Source organism: Nerophis ophidion, linkage group LG28 (assembly GCF_033978795.1).
Source record: "Nerophis ophidion isolate RoL-2023_Sa linkage group LG28, RoL_Noph_v1.0, whole genome shotgun sequence".
Classification (NCBI taxonomy): domain Eukaryota; kingdom Metazoa; phylum Chordata; class Actinopteri; order Syngnathiformes; family Syngnathidae; genus Nerophis; species Nerophis ophidion.
In genome coordinates this window covers 20,228,122-20,242,451 of record NC_084638.1, presented here as the reverse complement: position 1 = coordinate 20,242,451, position 14,330 = coordinate 20,228,122, and the positions used below count along the sequence as shown (strand labels likewise).

Here is a 14,330-nt window from a genome sequence, read left to right as displayed (position 1 = left end):
GTTTTCTGACAAGACAACAATGTTAAACACACATACAAAACTGCTTTCCAAGGGTTTCAGGCAAGTTTCAGCAATGTCTGTTCCAGAGACTCGACCTTAACCCTGCTAAACATTTGAGAACAATGTTTTTAACTGGCTCTGTGCCAAGAAAGCAAACACACTTCAATCAAATCTACCAGTATTCCCAAGAACGGGGTCAAATATGCAACCAGGATTTTGATGGAAGCGTTTTGCTTCATCTTTATGTATTTTGCTTCATTTTTATGTATTTTACGTGTTGTAAAGAAACCCTGAATTACTCCGTCGTAAGAACATCAGACTTTAATTCTGAGTTTCCGGGATTCAAATGAAACGAGCACAGAGCTCCTGCCATCTTAATGAAATACTTGTATGTTTTAGTAATGTATGTATGAAAAAAGAATATCTTACCTCGGAGTAAAAGGGAACAAAATATGAAAATGACCAAGGTGTATCGCCACAATTTGAATCACTTTTACGCTTCTTTCATTGTAATGAATGACGCACGGAGGCGCCACTAACTCCCATCGCATCATTTATTTTTGAAATGTTGATTTTTTTAAACAAAGCACTTACTGTAACTCAACAAAAATATTTTAAATTTTAAGAATTATGAAATAAATAAGAGCTTTATGGTGGCAGAGGGGTTAGTGCGTCTGCCTCACAATACAAAGTTCCTGCAGTCCTGGGTTCAAATCCAGGCTCGAGATCTTTCTGTGTGGAGTTTGCATGTTCTCCCCGTGAATGCGTGGGTTCCCTCCGGGTACTCCGGCTTCCTCCCACTTCCAAAGACATGCACCTGGGGATAGGTTGATTGGCAACACTAAAATTGGCCCTAGTGTGTGAATGTGAGTGTGAATGTTGTTTGTCTATATGTGTTGGCCCTGCGATGAGGTGGCGACTTGTCCAGGGTGTACCCCGCCTTCCGCCTGATTGTAGCTGAGATAGGCGCCAGCGTCCCCCGCGAGTCCAAAAGGGAATAAGCGGTAGAAAATGGATGGATGGATGAAATAAATAAATAATTATGAAAATAGTAAAACATCGATTTATTTTCCATTTGAAGCTGCTGGACATATCTTTCAGGTTTGTGTACAGATCTGTGCGGTTTCATAATGAACACTGTATCTTTTAATAACGTTAGTTTTGTATGTAATGGTTTATGATGACATTGTTATTGAAATACAGATGACACAAAAGAACCATGGTAAGTAAGTGTGGCAAAACAACTTGGCGGAAGTGACGTCAAGTACGCGCATGCTTTGACCGATCGGGTGTTAAAGCAAGATGGCGTCTGACGGAGAAGTCCTAAACGCGGGCATTATATTTCTGTATTCTTACATATATGTTGTTTAATAGAATACACACGGTTAATACTGTATTCTTACATATATGTTGTTTAATAGAGTACACACGGTTAATAATTGTTTGTAGCCGGATACATTAGTCTGAGCGCACTTTGACACTTCTCCTGTTTGCTAGCTTCACTTAAGGTAGCTTGCAGCTAGTTTAGCTGGCTAGTTAGCTTAGCTTGTTAGCTGCTAACAAAGAGACACGGAAGTTATTTAAACATCGCTAAGTAGGGAACTAATGTGAGTGTAAAGTGTTGTGATTGTGTGAAAATGTGCGAAAGAACGATGGCAAAGTACGAGGAGGAACTTTCTCTAACAAAAGAGGAGAAGGAGCGACAACATCAACTACTGGATGTTTATTATAAGAAACATCATCAAGTTGTGTTACACAGAACAGGTTTGTTTACTTCTTACTCTCACATCTTTACTAACTTTATGTTTCATTATCAACACTATTCTTAAATATATTGTGTATAAGAAGTGAAGATGATGTTGTGGTCAAAAATGTACTCTTGTAAAGAACATAATGTCATGGCTGGCTTGATTTTCTAATACTTTCTACAACTCTTATTGTTTTGTGATAGAGTGATTGGAGCACATACTTGTTGTCACAAAAAACATTCATGAAGTTTTTATGAATTTATTACGGGTGTATTGAAAATGTGAGCAAATCGGCTGGGTCAAAAGTATACATACATCAACGTTATATGCAGTATATATATAGCAATGTTAGTATATATACAGCAATGACGGTGGGCATGGTGTTCCTTGAATTAAAGGCCTCGACTTTTTTTCCTCCAACCATATTGCTGGGTGTTGTGGCCGAACAGTTCAATTTTTGTTTCATTTGACATCACATGGAGGAAGACAAACATTTCTGGAGTAAAGTTCTGTGTTCAGATGAAACAAAAAATTAGCTTTTAGGCCCCACTACTCAGCAATATGTCTGGAGAAGAAGCGGTGAACCATGGTGGTGGTAGTATTGTGCTCTGGGCCTGTTTTGCAGTCAATGCAACTGGTGCTTTAAATGGGACAATGCAAAAGGAAGATTACCTCCAAATTCTTCAGGGCAACCTAAAATCATCACCCCGGAGGTTGGGTCTTGGGCGCAGTTGGGTGTTCCAACAGGACATTGACCCCAAACACACCTCAAAAGTGGTAAAGGAATGGCTAAATCAGGCTAGAATTAAGGTTTTAGAATGGGCCTCTCAAAGTCCTGACTTAAATGTGTGGACAATGCTGAAGAAGCAAGTCTATGTCAGAAAATCAACACAGCTGACTTGCACCAATTCTGTCAAGAGTGGTCAAAAATTCAACCAGAAGCTTGTGGATGGCTACCAAAAGTGCCTTATTGCAGTACAACTTGCCAAATGGACATGTAAGCAAATATTAACATTGCTGTATGTATACTTTTGACCCAGCACATTTGGTCTTATTTTCAGTAGACCCATAATAAATTCATAAAAGAACCAAACATTATGAATTTTTTTTGTGACCAACAAGTATGTGCTCCAATCATTTTATCACACAAAAGTAAGAGTTGTAGAAATTATTGGAAACTCAAGACAGCCAAGACATTATGTTCTTTACAAGTGTTTGTAAACTATTGATCACGACTGTATATACGTCTGGTACTTGTAACCGCGTGGTTGTCCTTGTTTTGTCGAATTTAACTACCCGTAAAAAATAGTTACCTATCCCAGTCCATTTGTAGAATAAACTTAAATCAATGTTTGTGCTTACTAAATAAAAAAATAAAATACCATAAATAAATATAAACAGCAATAAAATATACTTTAAAATGCTTCTACACGGTGGCAGAGGGGTTAGTGCGTCTGCCTCACAATACAATGCAGTCCTGGGTTCAAATCCAGGCTCAGGATCTTTCTGTGAGGAGTTTGCATGTTCTCCCCGTGAATGCGCGGGTTCCCTCCGGGTACTCCGGCTTTCTCCCACTTCCAAAGACATGCACCTGGGAATAGGTTGATTGGCAACACTAAATTGGCCCTAGTGTGTGAATGTGAGTGTGAATGTTGTCCGTCTATCTGTGTTGGCCCTGCGATGGGGTGGCGACTTGTCCAGGGTGTACCCCGCCTTCCGCCCGATTGTAGCTGAGATAGGCGCCAGCGCCCCCCGCGACCCCGAAAGGGAATAAGCGGTAGAAAATGGATAGATGGATGCTTCTACACATTCATTTAAAGGCACAGATAACATCCATCCATCCATTTTAAACCGCTTGTCCCTTTCGGAATTAGGATCGGGGCTGGAGCCTATCTCAGCTTCATCACAGGGCCAACACATATAGACGGACAACATTCACACTCACATTCACACACTAGAGCCCATTTAGTGTTGCCAATAAACCTATCCCCAGGTGCATGTCTTTGGAGGTGAGAGGAAGCCAGAGTACCCGGAGGGAACCCACACAGTCACGGGGAGGACATGCAAACTCCACACAGAAAGATCCAGAGCCCAGGACCGAACCCAGGCCCTTCGCATTGTGAGGCATGGATACCAGTGTTTCCATAAACAGTTTTGGTACCTAACAGAACTACACTTGGGATTGGTTATCTGTATAATAAAACGATTCTCAGGGTGGCGTGGAAGGTGTTTATCCCTAAATCACAAAAAGCTTGCTGGCACTACTACCCCTGGCCTTTCTGAGCAGGATTCTGAGACAGTCATTATATACAACCTGGAGTTTGTGCAAGCTCTCTTTCTTGAACCTCACCCAGAGGGGTGCTGTGTACATAGGGGTGTAGTAAGCTCTAAACAAGTACACCTTCGCTTCATCAGAGCAGTAATGACATTTTCTCACCAGCATATTGGCTTGGACATACAGCATTCTTCTCTGTCCAAGCATGTCGGCATCATCCTCCACCTTGTCATAAGTATTTGACATTGTTGCACACAGACAAATAGAAACTTGGGAAATTAAGATGTTGATCCTCCTTGGTCCTACATATCATTGCCAAATTCTTTGTGGCATTATACTTGATGTCAAACTTGACTCCATAGTCTGAGCATATGTTAAGAAGCTGGTGGAACCCTGCACTACTGGGAGATATAATGGCCACATCATCAGTGTAGTTAAACTGGTTGATAAAGGTGTTCCCCATGATGCACCCTGTTCTGCATTCTCCCACTGCTTTGACAGGTCATCCATAGACAGGCTAAATAGGCCTGGTGATAGAAGCCCACCCTGCCGTACCCCATTGCCAACTCTAAAGGGAGATGATAAACTACTCCCCCATTTTACCTGCTTTGTCTGCCTGTCGTACCAATATGCCAGAATATACCCAGAACACCCCTATGCTTCAGATTGGTGAAGAGTTTGAGATGGTTGACTCCGTCAAATGCCTTAGATGCATCAATACACCCTACCAACATTGTAGGACCCTGCACTCTGAATTTTTCTACTGCTTCTTTTAAAGCATAAATACACAAGTCAGTGCTGTACTTGCTCTTAAAGCCAAATTGGTTGTCTGCGGTGCAAATAAGATCTCCAACTCTGTATAATATCACACTTTCCAGCACTTTAGATAGCACGCTGTTTCTAGGTCGATAATTGTCCATAGTCCCTACCTTACCAACTTTGTCTTTAATGACAGGTACTAAAATAACTGTCAGCATAGCAGCTGGCAGGATGCCATGCATTACCAACCTACCAATATATACCTACCGCATGTACATAAAACCTTAATGGAGGTGTTTGGATGAATTTTAAGTTATTTGTAGGCAGAGTATATCGACTCTAATAGCCTCTATTGTTAGCAGACTTTTGATCGCATTTATTTACTATTTAGAATGCATAAAAAAAGAAATAAATGTGTGTTCTTGATAGGCAAAATAAATAAAGTGTGGTTCCCTTTTATGTGAAGTGAAGTATATTTATTTAGCTCTTTTCTTTAGTGACTCAGAGCGCGTTACATAGTGAAACTTATTATATAAGTCATATTTAAACCAGTGTGGGTGGCACTGGAAGCAGGTGGGTAAAGTACCTTGTCCAAGGACACATTCTTGCCGTCATCAATACATTGCTATGCCCATTTGTTTCCTTCTTGGTCTGTAGATTTTAAACTGGACTAAGAGGTCTCACTCTGTGCATTGCTCTCAGCACCTGAGCATGTTTATTCCACAGTAGATTGGGTGTTACTATGAGTCACTTGAGAAAAGCGCTATATATATACAATTCACTTCACTTACATGAACAAAGAGAGCCTCTTGTCACTCATTCACAATCTTTGTTTCAGCTACTTGCAATTCTCCTCCACACATTTTCCTGTGTGCAGTAGTGTTAGTGACACTCACTTTAATGTTGGAGATGATAATAGGCATTTTAGTACAACACTATAATACAGGCCTCCATATAACTGCCGATGGATATGCCTGTTATATGATTTTTTAATTTTGGACCTTTTAGAATCAGCATGTTTTTGTCCATTTGTGTCAAGGAGGTGAAATTAGGTCTGACAAAATTTTGACAAGTTGGCTTCATGTCCATTAGGACATTTCAAAGTGTTAAAATACCACCCGCCTTAAAAATAATATTTTACTTTGAAAGTAAACTAGATCATTAATTTTGTGTTTATGCATGACTTCCTGTCCCACATGAGCATATTTTAGCTCAATTAAACCGCCTTGTTGTGTCAACCACTAACTGTAGAAGCCAGGTGGTGGAAACTGACACATTGACTTGAAAACAAAAACGGAATGAGTATGTCGCCGCCGTTCCACATCCAGTGGAAATCCCGGTGTAAGCTTCTTACTCACAGTTACCACAGATGCACGCTGGACGCCAGTGGTTCAGGTTTGACAGTAGTTTTAATATATTCAATTTTGCTCAGGATCACGCTTTTCTGCTCGACTTTTCAGTCTCACCAACAGCAGCAGGTCCCTCCTCCGCTGGCCGTTTACTGTTAAAGACAACAGTTGATCAGATGAGCGCGTACCACCTGCGACATCTAATCAACTGTCAGCTGCGTCTCGCCGTCCTGCCCATGCCACGCCCCCGTATGAGGGTGCGCTGTCTCCAGCCACCCAGACGGGGTCGCTGATCTTTCTACCTGCAGTGTGCTAATCACAACTTCCCTCCACATACCTCCACCGCTAGACTTTGGTCGGGCCCAACCGGTCCAGGAGCTCGTCGACCCGGGGCATTGGATAGGCGTCAAAACGTGACACATCATTTACCTTGCGGTAGTCTACACAGAACCGTACAGACCCATCTTTCTTCCCTACCAGAACTATGGGGCTACACCATGCACTGTGGGACCTTTCTATCACTCCCAATTCCAACATGGCTTTTAATTCTTCCCAAACTACTTTGCGTTTGTGTTCGTCACGCCCGGGCTGGTCTCTATGTGATGATGGGTGAGAGTCGTGCGACCTGGCAGGGGAGAGAAAACGTCAGCAAAATGTTGCTGCAATTTGGCCACGTCTGTTTTCTGGGACAGCGTAAGATGATTATCACAGTGGAGAGGGGAGGGCCGGGGGGAGGGGGGAACCTCCGGCCCCAGCTCCTCGCTCTCCGCTATCGCCGTCACCATGGAGACGAGCTCCGCTTCCCTCCAACCTTTTAGTAGGTTGAGGTGGTATATTTGTGTTGCCCCGCCCCGGTCAGACCGCCTGACCTCATAATCCACCTCACCTACTCGTCGTGTGACCACGAAGGGTCCTTGCCACTTGGCGAGTAATTTGGAGCTGGATGTTGGGAGTAACACAAGTACTTTCTCTCCCGGTGAAAATTGTCTAAGTTGCGCTCCCCTGTTATACAGGCGCTGTTGACGTTCTTGAGCTTGGAGCAAATTCTCACGTGACAAGTGCCCTAATGTGTGGAGTTTTGCTCTCAAGTCCATGACATACTGAATTTCATTTTTACTGGGGCTCGGACCTTCCTCCCAGCTTTCTTTAACCAGGTCTAGTACCCCCCTCGGCTTCCTGCCGAACAATAACTCAAATGGAGAAAATCCTGTTGAGGCCTGGAGAACCTCCCGCACTGCAAATAACAGGGGATCCAACCATTTATGCCAATTTGGTTTGTCCACGTGTACGAACTTCCGGATCATGGATTTCAAAGTTCTATTCATCCGCTCCACCAACCCATCTGTCTGTGGGTGGTAAACGCTAGTCCAAATAGACTTGATCCTCAATAAACCGTACAGCTCCTTTAACGTGCGTGACATAAAGGACGTGCCTTGGTCAGTTAGAATCTCTTTCGGGATTCCAACTCGAGAGATAATTTGAAATAGTGCTTGTGCTCCACTCTTTGCAGAGATGGAGTGCAGTGGCACTGCTTCGGGATAGGGCGTTGCATAATCCACCAGGACTAGTGCAAAGCGATATCCCTGGGTGCTCGGGTAAAATTGCCCGACGAGGTCCATGCCAATTCGCTCAAACGGGACCTCTATGAGTGGTAATGGCCTCAAAGGTGCTCCAGGGGTGGCCGCGGGGTTGACTAGTTGACATTCTGGGCATGTCGCGCACCACCGGCGCATGTCTGCCCGAATGCCTGGCCACTAGAACCGGGCCATTATCCGTTTAAGTGTTTTATCATAGCCCATTGGGTTAAAAATGGGCGGCTCATTGGGTTAAAATGAGCCGCCTGGAAAATCATTTCCCGACGGCTTTTTGGTACCAACAATTGGGTGATTTCCTCCCCTGTCTGAGTGTCACGGCTCACTCTGTATATTCTGTCCCTAATCAATACAAAATGAGGGAAGTCTCGCGTTGTTCCCAGGCGAACCCGCTGCCCATCAATTGCAATCACTTGGTCCCAGGTCTCGCGCAAAGTGTCATCTCGAGACTTCTCGAATGGAAAATCATCCGTGGGGCGCCATCGGAGCACCGGGGAAACCTCCATGGGAAGTCCCCGCCGGCCCCCCTTCCGTCGCTGTTCTCATCGCGTCGCCGATGAGAACAGCGCGGGTATCCCCTTTCCCTACCGTCCGTGAACGCACCCCTGCACATTGCTTCATTAACCCCTTAAATCCCGACCAATTTGTTCCCAAGATTAAGGGGTGCGCAAGGCGCGAACTTACAGCCACTTTAACATTATGTTTTTCACCCCTGAAAAAATTTTCCACCGGCACAACGGGATATGTGTGAATATCCCCATGCACACATTCAACCCGCACACGTGTAACCTTACTCAATACCCCGGGTCGAACCAGGTTTTGGTGAATCATGGATTGTTCACAGCCCGAATCCACCATCGCCCGGTGTATACTCCCTTGTATCCTTACCGGTACATAGTATGTCTCTCCCGGACCAGGGGAGGATGCCGTAGGGTCGTCCACCCGGATCACCTGCCCCACCTCCATCGCTGGACACTCCCGTTGCAGGTGACCCAGTCGTCCGCACCTCCAACACATTCGAGCCGCTGTTTGCGAGGGAGACGCGGCGTCTGCAGCGGTCTGTCCCTGCGGAGGAGAAAGCAAATTTATATTTCGTGGCCTGTGCCACGGCTGGGCTCCCTCTGGTGGTGGCCGCATTCTGCGCGGCGCCGGTACTGGCAACCTTCTCCCGCTGTACCGCCAGGTGGTCCTCCGCCAAGGCTACCGCCGCTGCTAGCTCTTGTGGCCGGTGGTAGCGGACCCATGCCGACGTCCGCGCCGGGATCGGCTCCAGGAATTGCTCCAATATTATTTGTTCCATCACCTCTTCGGTTCTTCCGGGTTGTAGCCATCTAGTTGCCGCATCTCTTAATTGTTGCCCCAGGACGAAAGGCCGCTCATCTTGTCCTAGTTTCATGCTTCGAAACTTCCGTCTATGGTCTTCTTTGGTTCCTCCTGTCCGGTCCAACACCGCCCTCCTCATGTCCCTGTAGCTCACCCGGGACACTGGTGGCAGGCTGAGCGCCGCTCGCTGCGCCTCTCCCGCCAGCAACGGCAGCAGCCGCACCGCCCACTCTTCTTCCGGCCATCCGCATGACTTGGCTGTGGCCTCGAACATGTCCAGGAAACTGTGTGGATCTTCTGTTTCCACCATCCTGTGAATCGAACTCTGCTGCGCAATTTGGCTTTGCATCGCCTCCATCTGCCGGTGATTAGCGGTAGACACTTCTGCCAGCAACTGTCCCAGCGCCTCTATGGGGCTTGTTGACGACATCGCAGCTTTTGTTTTCGTTGGGTGCCAATTGTAAGCTTCTTACTCACAGTTCCCACAGATGCACGCTGGACGCCAGTGGTTCAGGTTTGACAGTAGTTTTAATATATACAGTTTTGCTCAGGATCACGCTTTTCTGCTCGACTTTTCAGTCTCACCAACAGCAGCAGGTCCCTCCACCGCTGGCCGTTTACTGTTAAAGACAACAGTTGATTAGATCAGCGCGTACCACCTGCGACATCTAATCAACGGCCAGCTGCGTCTCGCCGTCCTGCCCATGCCACGCCCCCGCCTGAGGGTGCGCTGTCTCCAGCCACCCAGACGGGGTCGTTGATCTTTCTCCCTGCAGTGTGCTAATCACAACTTCCCTCCACACCCGGGTTGCACATGCAAACGCTGTTCGGTGAGATCAATGACGAAACCTTACTTTGGTTTCAGGGCTGAAAGCTAAAAGAATTACCTTTCCAAATCACAGCACTCGCAGGGAGAGAACTCGACCACAAGATTGGGGCATAGCAGAGTCAACAATACAGAATACGGATTTACACTGTAAACGACCTAATCTTTTCTCCAAGTTTATAAATCAGTAACTGAAATTAAAATCACAGGGGGAGCTGGAGCCTATCCCAGCTGGACTCAGGCAACATGGAATTTATCGCAATATAGATTTGAGGCCATATTGTCCACCCCTTGTAAAAAGTGGTCTTATTGTCCTGTGAATAATGTAAAGAGCAATGCGTTAGTTTTCAGGCCAATTCATATAATAACTTATTTTTTTCCAAAGACATGCACCTGGGGATAGGTTGATTGGCAACACTAAATTGGCCCTAGTGTGTGAATGTGAGTGTGAATGTTGTCCGTCTATCTGTGTTGGCCCTGCGATGAGGTGGCGACTTGTCCAGGGTGTACCCCGCCTTCTGCCCGATTGTAGCTGAGATAGGCGCCAGCGCCCCCCGCGACCCCAAAAGGGAATAAGCGGTAGAAAAATGGAACTTGTTTTTTTTTTATGTTCATGTGAACTTACTGACTGAATCTGGACATTTCTCAAGGATGTTTGTCATTTTGTGTCCTGCAGATGTCTGTGAAGAACAATGTCTGCCTGAAAAACAGGAGTCTAGCTTCAGGATGGTGAAGGAGGATCCTTCAAAAAGGATGACCAGGTGCCACGGACCCTTTGGCGTCTCCTTTTCCTCTTTGACACAGACCCTTTCCTGTAAAAAGGAAGAGGAAGATTCACTGACCCCCCACATTAAAGAGGAAGCAATGGAACACAACATCAGTCAGGAGGGAGATCATCTTGAAGGACTGGAGGAGTTCCCAGTGACTGGTGTCCCTGTGAAGAGTGAATATGGTGAGGTCAAAGGTGAAAGTGAGGAGAGGGGAGGGGGGGAGCCTCCAAGCAGCAGCTCAACACAACACACGACGACAGAAGCTGATGGAGACCACTGTGGAGGATCACAAGCAGACAAGCTCTTAGCTCCACTATCAGATAGTGAGGACACAACGTCACACTCTCCTGACACTGATGATGAAGACTCTAAAGATGATAAGACATGTCACACTGACAACACTCACTTCACATGTTCTCACTGTGACAAAACATTTAAATACCATTGTCATCTGAAAGTACACACGAGAATACACACTGGAGAAAAACCTTTTCTCTGTTCAATCTGTGGCAAAAGTTTTGTACAAAGTCCCCATTTGAAAGTACACATGAGAACACACACTGGTGAAAAACCTTTTTCTTGCTCAGTATGTGGTAAAGATTTTGTTCTAAGTATACATTTGGAAGTACACATGAGAGCACACACGGGTGAAAAACCTTTTGTCTGTTCAATCTGTGGTAAAGGTTTTACACAAAGCAACACTTTAAAAGAACACATGTCAACACACACTGGTGAAAAACCTTTTGTCTGTTCAACCTGTGGTAAAGGTTTTACACGAAGTCAATATTTGAAAGTACACATGAGAACACACACTGGTGAAAAACCTTTTTCCTGTTCAATCTGTGGTAAAGGTTTTAAAGAAAGTCGACATTTGAAACGACACAAGAGAATACACACTGGTGAAAAATCACATTCCTGTTCAATCTGCAACAGAAGCTTTGGTGAACGATCAAACCTTGTAGCACACATGAGAACACACACAGGAGAGAAAGTGTAGAGTTGCAGTGTGTGTGGTGAAAGATTCTCTTCTAAGTACCAGTGTGAGAAACACAAGTGTGCTGGTGAGAACAGCAGCAGCAAATGAAACTGCAGGATTTGAAATAAACTGTCCAGACTTTAATTTTGACTTTCTACAACATCAGCACATATAACATGCGTGACGTTGTTTGTGTACCAATCTTTTTAATATGCTTCTACATTTATAGATTAGATATTTTATTTTAGTGCTTTTTTCAGTCAAGTACATGTATTAATATGCAACATTGTGTACTTTTATTAAAAAATGGACAGAACAATTTGACCGAAATGGTGAGAGTAAACGGTACGAGACTTCTTTTACATGCAATAAACATTTTGTGTGTATGTAAACACACACACACACACATATATATATATATATATATATATATATATATATATATATATATATATATACACACACACACACACACACATATATTCGTCATGCAATTTTAGACTTATTCATATGAAATATTGATGTATTACATATTTTATTTCTAATTGTTAATAATCCCATAGGTTAGCACCTTTATATGATATACATTATTTACTGGTTCACATCTTTATATGATATACATATTTACTGGTTAACATCTGAAACATCTTCTGGACCATTTCAGGAAGCATATTATTATTTACTTTATACATCATTTGAACAGTTGTCTTATATACAAATTTAAAATGTGTGTCCTCTTGAATCAATTGTTGGGTCTCTATAATCTATTTTATTCATTATCCTTATTACTCTGTATTATGATGATTGTGTTGTGATTGTTTTATATGTATGTCTCCAGACCTTTATGCAGTATAAAAGTGAGAGAAAATGGCAGATTTTTTTTTGTTGTGAAAAGATAGTTTTGTTTTTACAAACTTACATTTGTGGATGTATCAAATAAATCCAGTATTGTGTTTTAAACATTTTTTTTTTTTTTTAACATCCCCAAAACAACATCAATATCAGTCAATGTTTGGAGTGTCAGGCAAAAGCCAATATTGCACATCATCCCACAGAGATTTACTTTGCATACATTTTTAAAATAAACTTTTCATTTTGTTTCCCTAAAACAGAACGAACAAGTGTTGTATCCAGTTGCAAAACAACATCCAAAATATTACTTTAAGTGGTCAATTCCGCCTTTTTTTCTTAAATTAACTCTTTTGCCTTAGAAAGAATGGAAACTTTTAAGTTATGAGTATTTTTCTTGTTCCAGGTTGTACTTAATGAAATCTTCAAATAATCAACTATTTTTTTGACTCAATAAGTGCATCAGCGACCAAATGCCTTTTTCAAACCATTGCTGTACAAAGATGGATTTGTTTTTCATTTACTATAACAACAATTCCATAGTGGAGTACTGTGTGTGATGAAGTTGTGTTTGTAAATTAGTTTCCAGTACAACAACACTTACTAGTAGGGCTGGGTACTGTTCACATTTCAACCGATTCGGGACAAATTCCACTACCTCGAAATCAATACCAATCCTCAACAGTAAGACTTTTTGGTACTTTTGTGTGTGTTAAAAATATTAATTGTTTGTGATAAATTTGTATTGCAACATTTAAAAACAAAATTATTATTGATAACTGCGTTCCTTTTGTTACCCTTTGTTTTTTTTCATATTATCATTTACAGGTAGGTTTATTTACATTTGCAAGTCCAGTACGCTAGATGGCTGTAGTTTAAATTCATAGTGTTTTTCGTTACGCCCAAAAAAGTAGTAATACTGTAAATATTGGATTTATTATGCACCAGCTGTTTGATTCTAACATTCATCTTATTTATAGTTTTAATTAACATTTGGTGGGTGTTAACGTCATGAGAAATTGCTAATGCTAATCAGTACCATGTCAATAGCAAAGCCAATATGTATTAGCATCAAGCGACCATAACTTGTATAGCGTTTTTTGAGTCCATTTCTTTGTTGGCATTGACAATTGCAACATTTACCTAAAGGTAGTTTGACTCAGTCTGCCTTCAGTGCTGCTGGAGTGATCGCCAAATGCCAAACAGAGGTCAAATGAGTTCCAAGTTAGATATTCAACAGACATTTAACATCCAGCCAGGCTGACTGTTTGTCCCTGGCACTGAAAACTCATGCCACGTCTGTCAGTTCCTGCTGACAAGTGCTTTGGTTTATGGGACCGTCAATAAAGTACTTGTCATTGGCTCATAAATAACATTTCAATTGTCAATAGCTGTAGTCATGTGACCTAAAAACTCAAACCTACTTTCATATTGTTTGTTCATCACTGCTGTAGTCGGCTCTTGCGTTGAATAGTCCAGTTTTAAGGGATAAGCAGTAGAAAATGGATGGATGGATGTTTAGTGACAGAGTGGACACTGTCAAACCTCAAGCCCGCCAAGTGCTTGAACCCAAAGCAGTTTTGGAAGAAAAAAGTTTACTGATCAGATGAGACTTTGCCTCACCTCCAATCAAGAGTGAAAAGGCTGATCTTTGTACACAAGCAGGTTTTCCAACAAGACAACAATGTTAACACATAAAAAAAAACTGCTTTCAAAGGGTTTTAGGCAGGTTTCTGGAATGTCCATTTCAGAGACTCGACCTTAACCCTGCTAAACATTTAAGAACATTGCTTTGAACTGGCTCTGTGTCAAGAAAGCAACACATTTCAATCAAATCCACCAGTATTTCCAAGAACGGGGTCA

General features: G+C 43.0%; 2 protein-coding genes across 2 annotated transcripts in view; both read left to right on the top strand.

Annotated features, from left to right (window-relative positions):
• The window catches only part of LOC133545415 (gastrula zinc finger protein XlCGF52.1-like), a 229,945-nt gene that overhangs the window by 85,482 nt on the left and 130,133 nt on the right, over positions 1 to 14,330 (top strand). The gene's annotated exons all lie outside the window — the stretch shown is intronic.
• On the top strand, positions 1,319 to 12,036 carry LOC133545468 (zinc finger protein 567-like). The gene is made up of 2 exons (XM_061891095.1): positions 1,319 to 1,764; positions 10,549 to 12,036. The coding sequence occupies exons 1-2, from the start codon at positions 1,638 to 1,640 to the stop codon at positions 11,637 to 11,639; spliced, it is 1,218 nt and encodes a 405-aa protein (XP_061747079.1). The 5' UTR covers positions 1,319 to 1,637; the 3' UTR covers positions 11,640 to 12,036.